The sequence below is a fragment of the Pyrgilauda ruficollis genome, unplaced genomic scaffold (genome assembly GCF_017590135.1).
Source record: "Pyrgilauda ruficollis isolate IOZ18807 unplaced genomic scaffold, ASM1759013v1 scaffold6, whole genome shotgun sequence".
Classification (NCBI taxonomy): Eukaryota; Metazoa; Chordata; class Aves; order Passeriformes; family Passeridae; genus Pyrgilauda; species Pyrgilauda ruficollis.
Window position 1 is genome coordinate 7,543,776 of NW_024527710.1, and position 21,654 is coordinate 7,565,429.

Consider the following 21,654-nt stretch of genomic DNA (forward strand, 5'->3'; position numbering starts at 1 on the left):
AAGGCTTTTGCTTATTTTAGCTGTAGGATAAGCAGAAATTGCTTCACAGAGGCATCTTATTTGTAAGATGAGTCAGGTAATTAGAAATATCTTTGTCCAACATGACTGCACCATGTATAGCAGAAAATGCAGAAGAGGCAGCATATGCTGTGATCTTGTTGAGGCAGCGAGGTGTGTTTGGGGAGGAAGAAAAGGGAAACAGGTGGGGCTCCAAGTCTGTTTTTATAGCACCTTTTCACCAAAGTTGGAAGGAAAATGCGTAGGAAAGGCAGATGACTTTGTTTCACCACATCAGAAAGAGAGCTAAAGATCTGGCTGGCTAATTGTATCTTGTTTCTCATTTATTTACATGTGATGTCACAGTGTTTCAAAACCTGGGAAAATAATTCCTTGTTGATTGTTTTTTATTTTAAATGGACATTTGTGTTCTTCTGTCCCCATGTTAGGGATGTATGTAAGGCCACATCTCTGAAACATCAGTGTCCAGCATAGCTGAGTTGCTTGTCCCTTACCCATGCAGTGAGTTTGGCTTCTATTATAGCACAGCTTCTTCTCTCATCCTAAAAAATGCACTAATACATATTGGAAAATCTCCTTTTTATTTTTTTCTCCCTTGTGTGGGATCAGAGAGAACAGATTCTTTCATACCATAGCTTTAGGCCTTCTTTGTGACTGTTTTTTCTTGTTAAAGCACCAGAGCTGGCTCTTGTAGCCTATTTTTACTGTGCCGTGTGATTCTGCAGACATTGACATGTGTCACCTGTGATGCAGCTACATTTGTCGGCTCTCTGTGCTCAACAGGGAGGAATCGATCCTTCGCTTTCATTAGGTGGCAGGAGTAGACTATTGGCATAAAAATACTAAAAAAAAATGGAAAAGAAACCCCAGGGCTTTCTGCTTGGAGATCCAGCCTGCAGTTCAGTGGTCATTTGAATTATTGAATGGGATTAAAATAAAACCATTTCCCTTTTTGTCTCTTTACCCAGATGAGCTATCTGAAATGCAAGTTGATTTGTATTTTCTTTTATCCCCTCAGCTTGTTAGGGAGAATATTTTATTTCAGATTCCATTCTTCAAGGTTCTCCTATCACCCAGCGTGGAGCGTTGCTGTCATGTCCTTATCTAAAAAAAGAGAGAGATGGAAAAGAAAACAAAGCCCACAGGTGACACACGTTTTATTGAGGTGTTCCACATGAAGAGCAATTGTGTGCTTTACATTGCACACAGCACGGTAGGAGCCTTCAAGAGGAAGAGAGGGCTATCAAATGAATACAAATTCATCTTTCAAATAGGTTAGATGGGAATTGCTCAGGCTAGTACAGTGTGGACCATATTAAAATAGAGACCATTTTGAGACCATCTTTCCATTCACAGTCACAGCGGCCAGCTCCATTGGCAGACCACAAAAGCCCCAGGGCAAAGAGATCAGCTTCATCCTTGAGAAAGAGCACATGGGGAATTTTGAGACTGATATTAGCTGGTAAACGGCGAATAAGGTAGAGCTAGCACGGTGTTATTAGCTGAGGGAAATGGGTTTTTTTCTCTCAAAAGCGTTTCAGCTTTCGAGATGTTTCTCTGACCCAAAACAAAACTCATAGTTCACAGCACTGTGAAAAGTTCCACGAAGAATGTGGGGTATGAAGCCAGGGGTTCAGGATATTTTGCCATGACAGCCTTAGTCTGATGCTGCACCTTCTATCCCTTATCTTGGATCCTGACTAACATATTTAGAATTCACAACACTGGACACAATGTACTAAACAGATTTACATAAATAGGCTCTTAACCTTCTTGCTCAGCTCTTTTGACCTCTTGCCAAGACATGGCCAAGCCATGAGTATTAGTGAATTTAAATCAAGCTGGAGACACTTTGTTTCATGATTTCACTCTCCTTTCTTCAATTCTTCTCTAATAAAAATTGCACAGGAAACAGCATTCAGTAGCCACCAGTCCCCAGGCTGTTTTTGAAGTTATGGCAGTATTTTTTTCCAAATAGAATGTCAAAAGAAGTTGGAACTAAGGCTACTGCAGTGAATACACAGAAGATTAATTTAAAAATTTAAAAGTCCAGGAGCTCAAAATAGGAGACTCAAAAATTTAAGAATGTAATCCACAGCCAGGCTTCTAAGCATGCTGTTTTTCATGGTATTAGGGTATGAAGATCCAACCAACTGTAAGGTTTTTAACCTGTACACATGATTCTAAAATTCTAACTGGGCTGTCTGCCCCTGAGATTGGTGTGTGTCTTTATTGACTCTTAGCAGTCCTTGAAAACACAACTAACAGGAAGGATGCTGTAAATATCTGTAAAGCAATTTGCAAGGTATGATACTTGTTGCTGAGTGCAGGCTACAAGGCATTATTCAGGTCTGCTCCTCAGCAGTGCTTTATCAATACAGGTTTCCTCTAATGTTTATTCTGCAGGTCTAAGACATTTGCTGTTACACGAAATATTGGGGATTTGGCTGCTAGTAAGGTGACTCCAGTTCTTTTACCTGAAGCAGTGCCTGACATAATGAAGACGTCTTTCAATTCAGATTCTGCATCAGGCGAGACTGATAACATCAGGGTAAATGGTGTAGTGTCTGACTATTCTCTTTTGGGCTTTTAAACAGTAGGGAACCATTTCTTTTCTCTATAGGAAAGGGTACAATTCATCTCTGACCAATGCTGCTTCACCCAAATAAGTCAGATTCAATCTAATAACACAAACAGCCTTATAGTAACATTATTTTAAAATCTGGAGTGTAATACATCAAACTTGCAACACTTTGTCTAAAGCAAAAGCATTTCTTTGGTAATTAATTTTGCACTGCCATCTACAGGCCCATGATCTTTAAAATATTTTGCAACCATTATGGAAGCATCGCATTCCTGGGGCAGTCACAAAAGTTCCACAAGATGCTCCACTGCTCAACTTGTAGAGCCAAATTTAATGCTTATAAGCATCCTGATTCGAGGATGGAGTGCAGTTTGTGTCATGACTTTTTGAGCCAGGTTTCTGTAGAAGCCAGGATAGGCTTTCTTTCAAGATGGGCAGCGTTGTAAAGGCATCGCTGTGACAATTCATTCAGACCGACAGAGGCAGGAATATGCTGTCCTGTTCTGGTTCCATTGTTATCCTGCAGCTCTGAAGGGTTTTCAGATAAAATAAGAGATGAACAGAGGACAAGAACAGCACTTTCCTATGGAGAAGTCAATAGACAAACGTGCTATCAATGAGAGCAGTTTCCAATATCCTGGAACAAGCTCTCTTCTGCTTTGTGCCCCTGTGCTGCCCTTCCTGAAAACTCAGCACTCCACAGTTATTCTTAAATGAACAGCAACTGAAAAATGGCACTGAGTGGAGCATTTCTCAGTATCACTAGAAATTCCAGGTTTTTTGGTAGTGTTCCTGGAATCTTGTGAGACATGATAAACTGCATAAAAAAACTAATTGCAAACATGAATTATATGTGAAACAAAATCCTGTGATTGTTGTGTCTTTAGCTATTTGCTTCATTGCTTCAGGAAATCATAGTTTTCATTTCATGGATTTGATTCCAATTTTAATTAATTTTAATTTGTTCTTCTCTAAGTATTGCTTATCACATGTAAATTACATAGTTTTTTGTGGAAATTTCTAATACATAACATGTTTTGACCATTTAATTGATATAGTGTCACATTCATGTTAGACCTCATCTGAGTCAGAATTTCTGAGAATGTAGTTGAAAGTTCTGTTGTCTGACACATCAAAAATCAAAGGAAAAAACGCCAGTCAGTCTAAAGCACACTCAGTTTTATCAAGAACCTGTTAACACTGTCTAATATTCCAGGAAAACAAAATAAAATATTTATAATTAATTTGTGATATAATTTCCTGTTCTTACAACCTGAAGCTCTTTTTATAGTCTAATCAACCCATTCAGATGATAATTGTGTCCACTTTAAAACCAAGTTGTTCTATGTCACTGCCTTGTATCTCAAATAAACTGATTAATCCCCTCTGCAGAGTACAGGTACTGTTACCAAAATATGATGCATAACATGCAGGTAATTACACTCATTTTTGTCTGAGTTAACTTGACATGCATGCTATCTATAGGGTAGACAGTCTGCAGAAGATGTTTCATCTGGAAATCCCTTTTCTTCTGGACGCTCTTCTTCCCAAAAAGAGCCATTTGTTCAGTCTGTGTGCTTCAATGCCAGTACGTTTGGAGTTCAAGTGTGCATTGAGAAGAAAAGTGTGCACGCAGCATTTATCAAAAACCTGCCTCTTTATTACCTGGTTGGAGAGCATGCCCTGAGATTGAGCTTCAAGCCAGGTAAAGACAAATGGGCACAAAAGAGAAAATAGTGGGTGGAGGTGTGTATGTGCACACACGCATACATATAGATAGATACAGATGTATGTATGTACATATATATTTTTTGCATCTTAAGTAGCACTAAATCTACAATTAGAAGTACCAGGCCAGCCAGTATTGGCAACAGACTATGCTCACAGCAGGAATCCATTTCTCCCCCAGTCGCCTGAGCAACACTTTCCCAGCTCTCCCAGCAATGTCACTCAGCGTGGCCAGCGTCAAGCAGAGCTGATCTGCGCCTGCAGAGTGTGTCTGATGCATCCTGAATCATTGGATTTGGGATGCAAGCACGAAGCAATTGGACATGGGCAACAGATCTGATGCAGTGTCCTGTAGCTACATTCTAAAACCCAGACTCTAAAAGGGAATTATGGATTAACCCTGCCAGGATCTAGTCCTTAATGTCTTAATCCATGATCATAAGAAATAAAAGCACAGCAGGCCACTGAATCTAGGTCTCCTAAGTATCAAACTAATGGCCTAACCATTGGACCATTCTTTAGCATTCAAGGGTTGAGTCTCATTTCCTGTCTGATGTTTAATTCTCTAAACCACAGTTTATCACTTTAAACAATCCAATTCACTTGATTTAAATCTGCTGTTCATTCAGTTTATTGACTTGAAAAGAAACCAGTATCATGGTAATATTTTAAATTTTGGTTTCCATTTGGTGCTTTAGCTATTAAAGAAAATTTTTAACAAAGTTGCTCAATACCAATAATAATCACTGAACATTTATATTTGAGGAAAAAAATGGCTAAATAAATTATGGTAAAATTGGATTATTCTCTCATTCAGTTGCTAATAGTAACAGTAATACTAATTGTCATACAATTTCAGTTTCCACTGAGGCACCTATTGAAAAAATAAAAGTCACCGTTCAAGCAGGAGACCAAGCTCCTACAAAAATGGTACGTCTAGTAACATTTGAAGATCCAGAGGCACAAGCATCTTCCAGAAAAGAAGCAATTAAAAAAGTAAAGAAAATCCTTGCTGCCACTGATGATCAGGTACTGCTGCAAAATTCCACTTCTGGATTTGTGGGAGACATTACACAAAGCTTATTTTTATTCCTTCTACTAAGTAGCTTCCTTTGTTTAGATATTATGCCAAAGTGGAAAATAAAGACAGACTTTTGGATTCACAAGTCTTTCAGCAGGTCTTTTGTTTGCACTCATCCTTTCTGCAAGTGAAAGACATTAGAAGGAGCAGGTTGGTTTTGCACGCTTTTCTGAAAATCTCTTGTAAGAGATAAAATAGCTGTTGTGTGGCCAAAAAGTAGTCTGTTATTTACAGCTACTGCAACTGCAGCAAAATGCTCTGACACCAACTACACAACCTGCCCTGAGACAGTGATAGCTACAGCACTGTCATTACTGATACCAGTTACATGTTTTTCTGTGGTCAACAACTGCTGCACATGCTCCTTATCACTAAAGTGTTTGTGGTGTTGTTCTGCTTATGTGTGGATTTAACACATTATTATGAAATTGCCTTTGAATTATTTTGATGTGTTGCAAAGATGTTATCAAGCATACACCTTGTCTTCTAAGGCAGCAGAGATTCAGACCTGTCTGCATCTGATTTTACTTATGCCATTCTGCAGAAACACAGAAAAATAATTTTTTTCCAATGTTACCCTTGACTAGGGGACAAGAAAACACAGGAATTCATCATCCAGTGCCAGCAGCTCCAGTGGAAGTGCCGAGAGTACAACGAGCAGCCCCTCCAGCAGCAACTCTGATGACAGAGCATCACAGGGAGGCGCCCAGATAAATCTGAAAACAGGGCAGTCCAAAGCCAAAGGAAAGAAGTTCTACCCATTTGGGGGCAGTGGCAGTAGCAGCAGTAGTGGCAGCAGCAGCAAAAGCAGTAGTAGTAGCAGCAGTGGCAGTAGTAGTGATAGCAGTAGCAGTGGTAGTAGTAGCAGTAGCAGCAGCAAGAGCAGCAGTGGTAGCGACAAGAGCAGCAGTAGTAGCAGTAGTGAGAGCAGCAGCAGCAGTAGCAGTAAGAACAGCAGTAGTAGCAGTAAGAGCAGTAGCAGCGAGCAGCAGTAGTAGTAGCAAGAGCAATAGTAGCAGTAGCAAAAGCAGTAGTAGTAAGAGTAGCAGCGGCAAGGACAGCAGCAGCAGCCAGAGCAGCAGAAGCAGTGGTAGCAGCAGCAAAGGCAGTACCAGAGGCAGCGCAGGTAGCAGCAGCAGTAGCAAAGCATCTGGTATAAAGCATAAGGCTAAGAAGCAGTCCAAGACCACATCATTTCCACTTGCCAGTGCTGCTGAAGGAGAGAGGAGTGTCGGTGACCAGAAGCCTAAAACACAGAGTAGCAGCAGCAGCGAAAGCACTGGTGCTTCCCGTTGGCGCAGCAAATCTGACCAAGGAGCTGAGACGAACCACTTCAAGTCCCAAGTTCACAGTGGCAGTAGTCACATCTCCACAGAATGGGTAAAATGTCTAATACTTTGACCTCTGCTAGGAGGTGATCTTGACTGAGCTGTAGGTAATAACTTCTTTTGGAATTTTGCAGGAATATCACCTTCCAAAAGTATACAGTCTCCGCTTCAGGTCTGCTCACACCCATTGGGTAGGTGCCTAATTCAAGTGCACATTGCCATGGTAGCTGCAGCTGATGTGATCAAACCTGTTACTGGGGGGCTTTATTTGGGCCATTTCCCTTGACCATTCCTTTACACCCAATAACAATATTGATGATGAACAAAAAGAAGCAGATTTATTATTAATATACACTATATCCTTTTGGTGTTGCAGCACTTGCAATTCTCAAATTTGGGTCAGAACACACAAATGCAGCCAAAGCTAGGTTAACAAAGACCATGGGGGAATGATAAAACTGTGGGACTTTCCAATGGGAATAGTTATGTCCACAGTTCTGAGGCAACCATGGCAAAATCATTACACAGATTTTTTCAGAAACCAGGTTCAATACCCATTGTGGCACAAAGCTATTTTTAGCATGTATTAGAAGGGTGATAATGGCTGTGAGTGGCTGTTGTAGGTGTTACCTGTACAGCTATTATATATCCTACGTGTGAAAGAGGAAGATGATTTATAGTGTTATTCATAAAATTGTATTATCTTTTTTTTCCTGGATATGGATATATTTGACCACTTATGAAATGCCACTTTTCATTTCCCTAGCATTAGACCCAAACAGTGTGATGTTGCTATTTTTAATCAGTGTCTATGCAGTCTTTCTTTCAGCAGAGATCTCGAGATGGATCCAAGGCACATTCCAACCCAACATAATTCATGTCTATATAGGGAAATAAAAATAACACTCTAAATATGTCCAAGTCCATTACCTATAAAGGGAGGCTGATAGCTCTGATTTTTATAATGTAAAACTAGAGGCTATTGCATAGATTTTTAACCTATTTTTATTTCATAGCATCCAGATCATAAAAGATCAAGCAGCTCATCATCATCTTCCTCTGAGCTGGGAAGCAGCCACAGAAACAGCAGCAGCAGCAGTAGCAGCCACCACCACCATGGAAAAAGTTCTGCCCACAACTCCAGGAGGAGCAAAAAAGTCAGCATCCACCACCACAGCCATGGCTCCAGCCTGACACGTGAGGTACAATTCTGTGTGGTACCCAGAGCAGCCAGGCTTAGCTGGCTGCTGAGCAGGAGCTAAGATGTGGTGGCACTAACAAGGGTTAGACTTAGGAGGGACACTAAAAGTCTGTAAATTGAAAGTCAAAGTTAACTGAGATATTTCCCCCCACAAAAACCTCAACTTTCTTTTTTCAAATCCCCTTGTGTTAGGTTTGTCTGTTTCCTTTCCTTCATTTCTGAAGGTATTTGCAGTATGTGAAAGCCTGGATTTGGAAATCGTACATGTTGAAGGGAATGTAGCTGTGAGTCAAAGAGGAAATAATTTTCTTTTTCCTGTGAAAGCCCAGAATACAAAATCAGTTGTTTTAGGTAAAAATGAGGAAGAAATAAATAAGTCTGCCTAATTATTTTTAAATGTAGACTGGAGGTTATGAGTGCATGCAGAGTATAACTAAAATCAGACTTTCCATGGACATTACTGATTGGTAAATGTGAAGGCCCATTAAGCACAGATTGCCTTTACCTTTATTATGCACATAGTATTCTATAATTGTACTGCATAAAGGTATCTGCATAATAATAGAACAAATAGCTCTGCAAATGCAGGCAATGTCATGGGGAATTCTGCTACTAAGCAGGATTTCAAAATATTTGATTGGCTTGAAGAAATTGTAGTGTAGTAAAATAAGTTGTGAATGTGTATACTACTCTGAATGTCTCTAGTACACATTGTAGGCAACTATTTGAAACATTACCATAATGAACAAAATCTTGCTATATGCATAAAGATAGCCTGGAAGCGTCTTGGATCCCTCATCAAAACAATCACGTCTTTGAATAATTAAGTTTCCAACCAAATTCATCCTTAACTATTGTGGATATAGAAATATGTACTGCAAACTAAACTGATGGAGGACGAGGGCTGCTGCCTGCTATCAGTGCACATTAACTGGACTGCAGGCTCTCCAGTGAATGCAAAGAAATCCTTAAACACAGATGGTCGGGGGCTCTTTTTCAGCGCAACTTCCTGGGAGACGTAATTCCACCTGGCATTACGATTGTGGCCCAGGCAGTAAGGAGTGACAACAGAAATCAAGGTTACCAAGCTACAGCATATGTTCGTTCTGATGCTGCCAAAGTTGATGTGCAACTAGTTGTGGTTCAGCTGGCAGAAACCAATTGGAAAGCGTGTGCTGATGCTGTGATACTGCCTCTGAAAGCACAGGTAAGTGCCCAGGCAGCTTTGCACAGAGGGACATCTACAAAGCCCAGAGGAGGCACAGAGAATCTGCTGATTAAGAGTATTAAACAGGAAAGGCATACTTATTTTGAAATTTTTCATAAAGTTGGGGAAGTAAGTTTCAGAAAATATTTCACCATTAAAATAGAAAATAAGTTTTTCATAAAGTTGGGGAAGTTTCAGAAAATATTTCACCATTAAAATAGAAAATAACAAAGTAAGAAAATACTCATACACTTCAAACTCTGGCAAAAAATATTGATTTTCAAGATAAATCAAAATATAACCAGTAGAAGCATAAAAAAATTTTGAAAAATTGACTTCATCACTATTTATTATCTGTTCTACTATAAGTTTTCTTGTCTGGGAATCTGCCTGGTTTTCTGTATGTAATTTAATGACCCCAAGTTTAGCTCAGATGGTTAGAGCATGGTGTTGATTGATGCTAAAGAGAGCATCATAAATGAAGGAACAGGTCCTTACTTTTTTTGCATATCCCTGTGCTGTGCTTCCCATGAGCTTTTTGGAGCAATTGTTTGTGCAACATTTATAAACCTTTGCTTTTTGCAGCTGAAATTAACAAATTCAGCATGATATTCAGTATTGAAGAAAGTGGGGTGGGTTCAAATCAGGAGGTCTTGGGGAAGGCAAAGAGCAGTTATAATGCAGTCCTTTTCTAGGAGAAAATACATATTGATTAAGAAGTTACCACGTCTAAGGAAATCTCAACATGTTTCAGTGGCTGCTTTGAGACAGAAACATGTATAGGTAGTTCTGCACAGACCAGAAAACTTTTTTCCTACTATGCCTCAGATTTTGCATGAACAAGTCAAAATTTCTCAGTGAGCCTGTTTAGAGTAAAAGATTGGAAATATGAAGGATCAATGCACAAACTGGTGAAAGAAATTATTGCATTTTGAAATGGTCAAGGTTCATTCTGAGATTTTTTTCTGAACTTTGGGTGGCTGTTTCCCTGTTTACAAAGGCCAGACTGAGATGGGGCAAGGAGTGCCAGGATTACAAGATAGAAGCAGTGGCTACCACAGGACAACTGGCAAGGAAGCCAGCTGCACAGCTGAAGGTGCAATGGGGAAAGCTTCCATCCTGGATAAAAAAGACAAGCACAGCGTATGTAATTCATTATTTCCTAAATTTTTATTTGACTTTTTTACCCTACTTGACCTTTGAAAAAACACTGAAAGAATTGGATGAAATTTTTCAACCCAAACATACTTGTCTGGGCAGTGCTTGGGTGATAACCACAAGTTCAGTGGTACACGAGTATTTTATGAATGTGTTGTAATTTTTCCACGTTTCATATTAAATGATAGCCTCCAAATATTTAAAATGTATGCTTGATTTCATTTTCTATATTAAATTCTTTTCTATTTCTGTTCAAAATGTCTTTTTGTTTTAAAGCGTTCTTCTATTCAGTCTCAAAAAATAACCATTTGAAACAGAAAAAAATAAAACCTTTTTCTTCTCAATAAAATCAACCACTTAATTTGACCCAAAGTAATATTTCCTCTGCTTTTCAGATCTTCCATTTTTTCCTGAGTTTTTGGATCTGACTGTAGTCCTCACCATCCTATGTGTGCTTTTGTTCATGCACCTGAGTTTGTCACATCTTGTTTATCTCTAGATTCATGCAATACATTCCTGGTGCAGCACTCGTGTTGGGCTTCTCAGAAGTACATCAGAGAAATCCATCTCATGAATTTATAGTAAGAGCAGCTGCAACATCTCCACGAACAATTGATACAGTAATTAAAGCTCCTGAGGTACGTTAAATTTTTATTTTCGTTTTCCTTACATTGAATGATTTTCAGCTTAGAATGTTTTGACACGTAATATAAAGATACAAAAAGCAAAACATTCCCTTTTAGAGAAGCTGCTATATACCTGACTATATTAGATGGGTGTTCAAATACATACAACAGTTCCCTTGATTTTGTGCTGCTTTGGCCCATTGCAGTAGTAAGTTGAAAATCAGACTCCGTAGTCCAATACTTTATTTGCACTTTATTTGCATTCTGAGAACATCAGTGAGGCCAAATTGTCTCAAGTATGACTGCTCTGCACTCACTCCTTTATGCACTTTTACCCAGTGTGACTAGTTTTTGAACGAGGGTCTCAGAGCAGGTAGAGGGGGCCTTGAGAACACTTTGCACTCTGCTGCAGCCGCAAACAGCATCTGCGTGTGTTGGCACTCCAGTCCCACACCTGCAGCAACCATGCTTGATGTGACTGGTCTGAGCAAGCCACAAAAGCAACTCTGCTCTAACCAAAGTGGAGCAGTTAGTCACCCTCTCACAGGAGCCTGCACAGGCAGGGTCTGCAGTCCCACTAATTAATTGGTCCTTGTCCACCAAATTCCTAGGCACCTCTTTGAGAAAATTCCCCTACGGATCTCTGGCAAATTAATAACAGCTAGCTATTCATACAGAGAAACTTGTGTGTCTTTAACCCACCACAGTGCTTCAGTTCTGCAGGATCTTTAATTGTGATCATGAGGAAGTAGGTGCATTAGGTATTCATTTGATTCTCTTGGCAAATATAATTTTTAGCTACAGTGAAGGATCTTACCCCAATGCTGAACACACCGATTTTCAGCCCTTAATAAATGAGATTCATTTTTCCAAACACATCCATCATCTCAGTTACTCAACTTGTTACCTTATTTTTTAAGAAGTCACTCAGATATCACTTAAACTCATCTCTATCAGTTACTTTTCAATGTTCTTAACAATTTCTCAAAAAGTCAAGTATGACTAGAAGAGATGATAATGATTTCTCACAAAAGCTGAAGGTTAGGGTACATTCTGCCAAGACTAACACAACTGCAATTGTAGAAATGCATCTTCAAGGGTTGGGGTTTTTTTTCCAAGATAACAGAGGGGTTTTTTTGCAGTCATATCTTGAGCATATGGTTCAATTTATCTTAATGTATTTTCATTTCTGCTTTTTCAGGTAACACTTTATTGTCAGGGACTCCGATTGCCATTCACTCTGCCCTCAGGCCCATCTCCAGCTTACGAGACTCGAGATATCACTGCCTGGAATTTATTTCCTGAAATAGCTTCACAAATAGCACAAGAAGATCAATGTAAATGTTACTTATATGTTTGTCTCATGAATAAGCGATGTGTGTAGATCCATACTCTGCCATGGCTGGGCCTTGCCTTTCCTTCTAATGGTCTTATAGGGAAGCATAGCATGCACCTCAAGCCCTGCTTCCAGCAGGTCTTTCCCTCTCAGAGGAGCAGGTTTTTGGCAGGTGAATGAAGAGGCTTCAAACTGCTGTAAATATTCAGAGTTTGGGAATCACTCCTGTCTTCAAGGACTAGAGGTTATCTTTTGCCCCTCCTGAGAAGGTGCCAGCACTGCATTGAGAGGCATCAGGTGATGGGCACAAGAGAGCCCGTATATTTTCTGTCCAGTTTATTTTATTCAGAAAGGAGCCACATGAGTCTCTCCTGGCTGGTGTCTAGCACTCCTGTGGGAAATGGGGACTTTTTATCACAGTTTGTCACGGCACCCAGTTTCTCAAGAATTTTGTATGCTTTAGTCCCTGTTAGCTTGAGTTTTGGGTTTGGCATGTAATCAAAATCAATACCAGTATAATCTACAGCAGGTAGTTATTTTGTAGTGCTCTCATGTCCTTACAGACTCTGGCTTCTGCCAAGGAGGTGAAGTTTTCTTCCTGTTTGCTGGGTAGTTCAATCTCAAAGAGATGTCTTTCAGTACTTCACAGCACCACATAGCATGGTCACATCTGCCATTTCTTTATGGTTTTGTTTTGCAGCCACGTGTGAAGTCAGGGAGAAAGATTTCAAAACATTTGATGGTGTGAGCTATTCATATTCTTTCAATAAAAGCTGCAACCTGGTGGTGGTTCAAGACTGTACTGAACACCCAAAATTCATCATTGCTACAAGAAAGGTCGATCCTCAATCTTTCTCAAGAGAGGTTCACATAAATACAACATCAGCGTAAGTGTGGTTTATACTGAGGCTTAGAAATTAGGTACAAAGTTTCTCAGGGAATCACTCTGGGTTTGGGAGATATCCAGCTTCTAGCTGAAACTGGTTTTCAATGAGACATATGGGGAAACACAGAATTTCCAGAAGGAATCCTCGTCTGAGGCTCTATGGTATACTTGCTCTTCTCTTGAGTTCCACAGCCACCAATATCTCATAACTTGCTCACTAAGTCCCCATGCTGTCTTTTCTTTAAAGGCTGAATATTAAAGCCCACAGTCCCAATGAATTTTGCACTTTGGAAAGAAAACTGCTTGTTCATTCATTCAAATTCAGATAGTCACAAATATCTATACTTCTCACATTTTAAATTAACCACTAATTTATTCTCTTTTATTTTTGCTTTTTCTGAAGGAACATCACAATCTGTCCTGCCTCAAATTCGTCTCTCCTTGTGGCATGCAATGAAGAACGAGTTATATCACACAGTGGAGTTTCTGAGTATGAAAAGGGTAAGCTGTGATACCCAGTTTTCCAGGACTGACCTGGGAACTAAATATCAAAATTTTATAAATTTCACAGAAAAATCTCAGTGTAAAGAAAACACAAGTGGAATTAATTCAAAGAGAAAACTAAAGACTACTTTTTTAAGTTTTGTAGTGACTTATGTTCATGTTTCCTACAGTACATACACTCTTACTTTCCTCCAGCATAACTGACAGGTGAATAAAGACCTTTCTTATCATATACCCAGCTTGGTGCTTGTTCAGAAAAAAAGTTCGTGTTATAGTCACAGAGAGATGCTTTAGTTCAGACATTTTAGCTGGAGCACCACCACTGTCATCATTTCTAAATTTAGCACACTGGATACAGAAGTCAGTTCCAACTATAGGTAACAGCAGTAGAATATTTTGAAAATATATTATTTTTTCTATTTTTGTATTTCCTCTCCACTTAAATATACATATTTAACTGCAGCAGCAAAATTACCATTGTGAAGGAAAACACATTGTGGTGGGTTTTGTGTTATACAGTTTCTCCATTAATTTAAGATGATCACTGTATGATTCACCATCTTTTATAGGCAATGTTAAAATTTATAAAAATGGAAAAACAATTGCTGTGGAAGTTCCAGCACTCGGACTGAAGAAGGTGACTTTTGATGGTGTAAATCTTAAGGTACTGCACTTGCTTTCAAGGTTACTGCTTTCTTTCTGCCTGGTGCCTTGCCAGTGTGACAGACCAACACTTCAGCATTCACTACAAAGATGTGCTACATTGCAGGTTACGGTTGCTTCATGGATGAGAGGAAAGACCTGTGGAGTTTGTGGTAATAATGACAGAGAAAAGGAAAATGAGCTCCTCCTGCCAAACCATAGGCTGGCACACAGCTGTTCTGCGTTTGTTCATTCATGGGTATTGCTGGAAGAAACCTGCTCTGGTGGTGAGTGGATCTGGAAAAACTCTGTGCTTGGATAAATTATTATTTCACTTTTCCTCTGCCAAGAGCTAGAAAATATTTTTTTAAAGCAGAAGATACTTTTTACTTAGAAATTTCAATAGCCATATGTATCCATTTTGAGTTTATTAACCACTGACTGTTTAAAACACTGCTTGTGAATATGGAGAATATATACTCCAGTAAAAGTCTTTGTCTCATGTGAAATTCAATGTCAAATAATTGATTTTTATTTCTTACACTGAGTAGCTTTTTTCTTGAGAGGCAAAATCAGCCCTAATCTTGCTCCCAGTGAAAAAACAAGTGTGATTTTCACCATTGTATCAAAATAGTTTCAGCTGTTGTCTGCAGACTTAATTTCACCACACAAGGTGCAGACTATGAATACAGTGTCAGATCCTACACTCATGTAAATTTTCAAAGTGCAAAAAAATTCATTTTTGTTCTGCACCATGTGAGGGTGCAATCTCAGGAAAATATTTAGAACTACTCCTACAGTAAAGAGCTTCATCTCACACATAGCTGGAAAAACAGTGTTAGACTCCCATAATATCCATACAGTTTTGTTTGGTAGGTCTCCATTTACCTTGGACCTGAAATAATTTTATTGAAGTTAATGGTTGGTTTCTCCTTGACTTCAGTGGCAGCAGAATTATACTTATCTGTTTGTCAGGAAACAGACTAGTAACTGGGATCCTGTTAAGTTACATTATACCTTTCTAGTGAGATAATTGCAGCACTATAAAAATCATCCAATACAAAAATTATCCTTGTTGTTACTAAATAAATACTGCCCTTTTTTTATCCATTCACTATGGTTGACATTTTTCCTAATGCAATGAAGTAGGCATTGTGCTTGCAGTATCTATTCTTAATAGCTTTCAGACATGAGAGGTTATTTTCTGTGTATTATGTAGTTCTAAAAAACTGAGTATACATTATTCCATTTGGGTTCTATTGTGCAATTAGATTTTAAAAATAGCTCCCCTTTCAGACTCTTTCCTCAACTTATTATTGTTCTATCTTGATAACCTCGCTACTGTGAAAATGGTTTGTCAGATACCTGTGTTTTAATAAAAGCTGAAGAGAAAATATGGACCTTTATTATTGCAAGGATCGATTGGAATTTATTTCTACAATTTTAACTACCTTTCCTTTTCCTCTTAGGGTGCAAGCTGCAGCGCAGTTATGTGAGGCTGAATCGAAATCCTACTATTGATGGTGAGGAATCTACATGCTACTCTGTTGACCCAGTACTGAAATGTATGAAAGACTGTACTCCAATCGAAAAAGCTTCAGTAAAGGTTGGCTTCCACTGCTTCCCAAAAGGTACAGTATTTTTCTCCCTCTGTGTGTCACGTACTGCAGGAGCTGTCAGAGCACTCGAAAGAACAAAACACAGCACAGCCGTGCGCAGACCTGCATTGCTCCAGCTCCTCTCTGAGCTGCTGTTTTTAATCCCATTAGTATTTGCTATAACTGCTGACAGTGCTGGCCAGCTAAAAGCTAGGTTAGGTGATGGCAGGTAGCATCATCTGAGAAAAACATTTGAGGAGGTAAAAGGGGCAGCAGTGATCAATAAAATCACAAAATAAAATTTGTCATGTCTTCAGGATCTCCATGAAGTTGAGATAAGTAACACTGAGTCCTTTTATGTACATTACAGCCTGCAATTTTGTGTGGACCAGGGCAGGCAAGGCAATTGAAAGTCAGTCAGGTAGTGTGACATGAGTGCTGTGATTAGACTGCCATGCTATGCCACTGTGCAATGCATCAGCAAAACCACATTGCTGGAAGTTTCTCTAGATTGTTCCAGAAAATGGTTTGGTTTTTAAGGTATTTTATACACACATACTCATGCCCCAGACTAAAAAAAAAAAAAAAAAAAAAAAAAAAAACCACAAGCCTTTTTCTCACTTTATTTATACCAGGATATGAGGCACAGTCTAATACAGTTTCACACTGAAGTTATGTAATCATGAAAGGAGAATCCAACTGGAACGTACAGATTTTTCTGGTGCATTCTTTCCTAAGTATTTTAATTAATTACCTAATTAATTAATGGCTTACAGGGAAACCTAATGTTAGGAAGTATCTATTGAAGTGGTTTGTTCTCTCTTAACCATTGTTGGCCAAATCCATTGTTAGCTGAGATAATCCAGTGTAGTTTCACTGGAGCCAATGTACCTCTGTGTTGAGTAGTACTGGAAAGGACAGGGTATTTTCTGTATGAATTTAAATGTGTGTGTAGAACTTTGCACTTTGCTTGTGTTATTAATATCTGCAATGTGCTGAATCAGCCCAGAAAAGCGGAGAGGATCTCTCAACAATAGTCAAATATCTGCAACAGCCTATTCAACAAGTAGCACAGAGAGAGTGTTAATAGTTTTCTGGTGGCTCCTTGAGATGAGAATGGATGCATTCTTTCATAAATAGAAAAACCCACCCTCTACAAAAAATCATTCCAAAATCTTGTTATATCCATGTTTCACAGATTTCTATTAGGTATCCAAGTCTGTATCTCTGAAGTGTCATAACCCCAGACCACTCACTGCCTTAGAATATTAGGCTATAATAAAGCTGTCTCATTCTCTCACAAAACAGTTTGAGAAAAGAAGAAAATCAGAAAAAAAAAAGATGTTAGTTGTTGCAGCCAGTGCTGTTTTCAGAGCAACTGCAGGCTTCTCTTGCTCATTTACTGAAACAGGGAATGGGAAGTCTGCTTGCAATACTTCTAATCAAGACCTTATTTATTTAATTTGTATGTTTGTTTATTTATTTATTTGTCCTGAAGAGGGAGCAGAAAAAGAGGAGGAGAGGGAGGAGGAAGAAAAAGATTCCATTTATCATTCTTTAGCTTGCTAAATTGATTGCTTTTTCTTAGGCTAAAAATCAATATGAATACAGGGCCAGAACTTAAAAACTACTCTTTTTTTTCTTTGTCTAATGACTTGAAGCAGTAGAAGTAGTAGAAATCTTTTCCTTTCTCAATCTACGAACATGCATGCACAGGACAAAGTACTTTTCTCAACTCTTTATATGAGAATTCAGACATGATAGTTTGCTGTTTCAAAATTGAAGGATCCCATCACTGTCACCAGTGGAACAAGGGTAAAATGAAGTACAAGAATGCATAATTTCTCCTGTTGTCCTCAAATCAGCAAGACTGTAGCCTTAAGAACTTGGCTGAGACAGGCATCACTCCAAGTTCAAGTCCACATATTGGTTTATATTTCAAACATGCCACAAGGGTATCAGTGACATGGGGATCAGTTACACAGCCATTATCCAGTTTGCAGGAAACCATTTCCTACATGGGTATGAATGTGCTCAGACCCACAGTGTGCCAAGAGTAAGAGACACAATGTATATAAAAAACAGAATTCAGACATTTTATAGCATTTCTCATTTCACAGCATGATAATATAATATACATTTTTAAAAGCATCTCCAGCATCTTTCTTGGAAATATTTTTTGTCCAGTTTATTATGCAAAACCTGCGCTTAATGTTGGACAGTAATTTAGCCACGGAGAGTGTTAACCTTTCAGAAGATAAGTGACTGATGCAACCTGAATCATACAGCAGTGTCCATATTTCCCTGTGATGAGGGATGGCATGTTATAAATGTACTGTCCAACTGAGGAATAAAACAAATGGAAGTAAAATTATGAAAGCTTTATGCATTCTCATTATACAAACTTAATCTAAATGGATATCCTAATATTCTTCTAATGCAATGATAAACCTCCAGCTAGCTGGGAATATTTATTGGGAGTATGAATATCATTATTCCATTTAGATTATTTCAGCATTAAGGAATATGGCTTATTCAAGCTGCTGTTGATAAAGCAGTGTGGTAAGGTTAATACTGCAACTGACAATGCTCTGCCAGATTTCACAATATATGGGAAACTTTAATTAGAAGTTTATGAACCTCTGAAAATTCTCCAAAGGGCTTACCCTTCAGAAATGAACTTCGACAAATAGTCAGCAGAAATATCCAGTGATATGCAGCACTAGCAGAAGTGATTGCTGATGTGGATTGGTACGTGGTGGTCTTACACTGACAGGGGCTACCTCCAGCACATTCACAGCGTCCTTTTGTCTTCGTACTTCATGAAATGTAATTCATTTTGGTTTTAGGGAAGTATTACAGTAATTATATCATGGATGAAAATCCTGTTCCAAGTCAATGAGTCAGATGTCAGTCGTGAGGGCAGGATTTCATTCTTTACTTGATTAGGGAGTTGACAGACATCAAAACAGTATTTCTTTGAAATGTGTTAATTTGCTTGATGTTAGTTAACAATGGCTTCACTCTTCTGACAGAAACTGCTGTAAGCCTGGTTGAATGGCAGAAAAGCAGCGATAAGAAATCTGCATCTGAAGATGTTGTGGAGTCTGTGGATGCTGACATTGATTGTACCTGCACTGGCAGCTGTAGTTAAGCTAAACGTTTTGGCATTGTGCTATAGACATACTACACAAATAACTGAATAGCTGGACAGATAAGAAGGGAACATAATAGCTGTAGTAAAATATTAAGAAAGGTGCTTGAAGAAAGTAAGTCTACTGCAAAGTCAAATGCATTATGTACAGTCTGCACTGCTTAATAAATATGTTCATTAAATAAGTATTCATGCGGTCTCTCTTTATTTTTCCCTATCAACAAAACAATCAGGCCAACTATAATATTATACAGAAATTCTGCTCCTTTTATCTGTGATATAATTACAGCAGTCCGCTCTTAAAATTACATTCACTAGGTGATGAAAGGAAAACATGATTATGGCTACTGCTAACATTCCATTGTGCAAAGCATTTCATATTTAGCATACTAAAGACACAGTAAGCATTTGTTTTCTTTTATGTTTTCTGGTAAAGAGCAACGTCTGTTCCTGGAACCGTTCTGCAAAAAAAATATATTTTACTCCCAGCAAGACCATTAGCCTTAGTACATTCTACAAAGGAATGAATTGGACTGCTAGACTCCCACTGTAGCTTTCCAGAGAGCTATAGTGTGTGACACAGTCCCCATTTTCATTTAAATTTCAATGGATGTGCTGTTGCTTCGTGAACTAACTAAAAGTGTGAATAGGAACTTTTTTTTGCTTTACCATCTCCTATTGTATATTTATGAAAATGATGGCTTCAAAAACTTCAGGGAACAATAATACATCAAGTAGCATTCCAAATACTCCGAAAAGCAATATATAGAAAGATATGTAAGATCAATAGCATCATAAAGCTAAAATAAAATACAAGCAGGACAGTCAGATTGTGTTTAACCAGTGAAGAGTCAATCTGCTAGCTTTCACTGTGCAGAAAGCTAATTCCCTCCCACCCCAGGGGACCAGGAATAGGAGGCACCTTCAAACCCCCAAGCAATGGCACAATATCTCTTCACCCTGTGTCACAAATCAGCCGTGCACTGAACCATGGTATGTTTTCCATAGCAGTCAATAGCAGCCAGCACACTTTTCCAAGGGAAGCCTTAGCGTGGGCAAGGTACAGCTGAGCCCAAACCCTGGCAGGAAACTGCCATTAAAGAAAATACTTTTCTTTCTAACTAAAAACTGATCTATCAGAATGATTGAAGACTAAATAGTTGAACAATTACAACATAACACTTCACAGTGCTTTTCTTTCAAGAGCAGAAGCATGAGTAATGTAAGGAGGTACTCCTTTTACTCTCTCGCTAGTTGCAGCTTGCCACCAGCTTTCAGAAAAGGCCCAGTTTTTCTCCATGTACAGCCATAGCATCATTATTTCCAGAAGTAAGCCATTATAAGTTTGTTCAAACCAGATGCCTGATGCATACTCTGGGACAAGGGTATTTGCCTCTGCCCCAAGCCTATCTCCTGGGGCTAACCTACAAAGGCAAAAGGCAGTTACCTGCCTCTTTCTCCTCCCCAGCCTTAACTCTTCTATGTATTGTATTTGAGAATATATGCAAATAGCCAGTGCTCTATTCAACAGCTTTTTTCATGCATATATCTTCAAACTAAGATCAGCAACATGAATTCTTGCCCTGTGTTTTTATTTGTAATAAAGCATTCACAAAGTCTACAAAAGCTGTGTTTTCCTAACTCATCAGAAGTGCTAGATTACAAAACAGCCTCAAACAAGAGGGGAGATGAAGAAAATTGTGTTCCACTTTCCCTTAAAATCACACTAGTCTTACACCTGGAGAGTTCTTTCTTGCTGGTATTGTTTTCACTGTGGCTTATGGGAGATTTGACATTGACTTTCATAGCATCAGACTGTCATCTTTAATCCAACACCTCTCTCTTTAATCCCCTTGTTTACAAAAGAGAAACTTTTGCCAGTCAACCACTTCAGATAAGACAAAGGTAGTAGGAGGAGAAGAAAAATGAAGTTTCATGCTCAACTACTAAAACAGGGGGTTAGTAACAGCAAAGAGCCATCAGTAAGAGAAGAAATTCTGCTCCTGGAGCAGGGAATTCACTCACCACCACCCCACCAGTACTGCAGCCTGGGCTGGGGTGCAGGCTCCACCCGGGGGAAAGCAGTCGCTGGTAAAGCCCGGGCACAGACCTTGCTGCTCTGCACAGGGCATGGGCAGGACACAACTCCCATTTCCACTTCCAAGGGGCAGCTTTCCTTCCTGGCCAACTCCTGTTTATTAGTGCCCTCTTGCTGAGACAGCTGAATGCCTTTGGCTGCCTGAAAGGCTTCTCTGCAGCTGTAAAATCACAATGCAATGAACGTTAGAAAAACCTGAGGTTGGTAGTGTGCACAACAAAGCAAAAGACTTAGAACCAGCTCATTTTGCCAAAGGAACTAAGAACATTAGCAGTACAAGTGTGAAAAAGCCCTTCTGGAATTTCTAATGCACCACACAGACATTTCCAACCCATCTGGGAGAATATCTGCAGTCCAGATTTAAACCTCATTTGGAAATCATGCCTGTCCTGTCTTATAAAGCAAGGCAAAGCTATGTACCCAACTGAGTATTAAAATGTGTACTACACAGACTGAGCTTTTATGCATTCCACTTTTCATTCCTAGTGCTTCTCAACTGTATGTA

General features: G+C 39.0%; 1 protein-coding gene across 1 annotated transcript in view; it reads left to right on the forward strand.

Annotated features, from left to right (window-relative positions):
* LOC121362056 (vitellogenin-1-like) overlaps nucleotides 1–19,169 on the forward strand; it is a 42,929-nt gene extending 23,760 nt beyond the window's left edge. The window contains exons 20-36 of the mRNA XM_041483259.1: nucleotides 2,425–2,569; nucleotides 4,088–4,307; nucleotides 5,190–5,359; nucleotides 5,999–6,396; nucleotides 6,473–6,791; nucleotides 6,874–6,930; nucleotides 7,756–7,941; nucleotides 8,941–9,147; nucleotides 10,148–10,290; nucleotides 10,805–10,943; nucleotides 12,133–12,268; nucleotides 12,968–13,154; nucleotides 13,557–13,654; nucleotides 14,227–14,321; nucleotides 14,427–14,586; nucleotides 15,769–15,930; nucleotides 18,933–19,169. Of these exons, the coding sequence (XP_041339193.1) occupies nucleotides 2,425–2,569; nucleotides 4,088–4,307; nucleotides 5,190–5,359; nucleotides 5,999–6,396; nucleotides 6,473–6,791; nucleotides 6,874–6,930; nucleotides 7,756–7,941; nucleotides 8,941–9,147; nucleotides 10,148–10,290; nucleotides 10,805–10,943; nucleotides 12,133–12,268; nucleotides 12,968–13,154; nucleotides 13,557–13,654; nucleotides 14,227–14,321; nucleotides 14,427–14,586; nucleotides 15,769–15,930; nucleotides 18,933–19,051 (2,941 nt within the window). The 3' untranslated portion in view covers nucleotides 19,052–19,169. The remainder of the gene's footprint in view (nucleotides 1–2,424; nucleotides 2,570–4,087; nucleotides 4,308–5,189; nucleotides 5,360–5,998; nucleotides 6,397–6,472; nucleotides 6,792–6,873; nucleotides 6,931–7,755; nucleotides 7,942–8,940; nucleotides 9,148–10,147; nucleotides 10,291–10,804; nucleotides 10,944–12,132; nucleotides 12,269–12,967; nucleotides 13,155–13,556; nucleotides 13,655–14,226; nucleotides 14,322–14,426; nucleotides 14,587–15,768; nucleotides 15,931–18,932) is intronic.
* The last annotated feature ends 2,485 nt before the right edge of the window (nucleotides 19,170–21,654 follow it).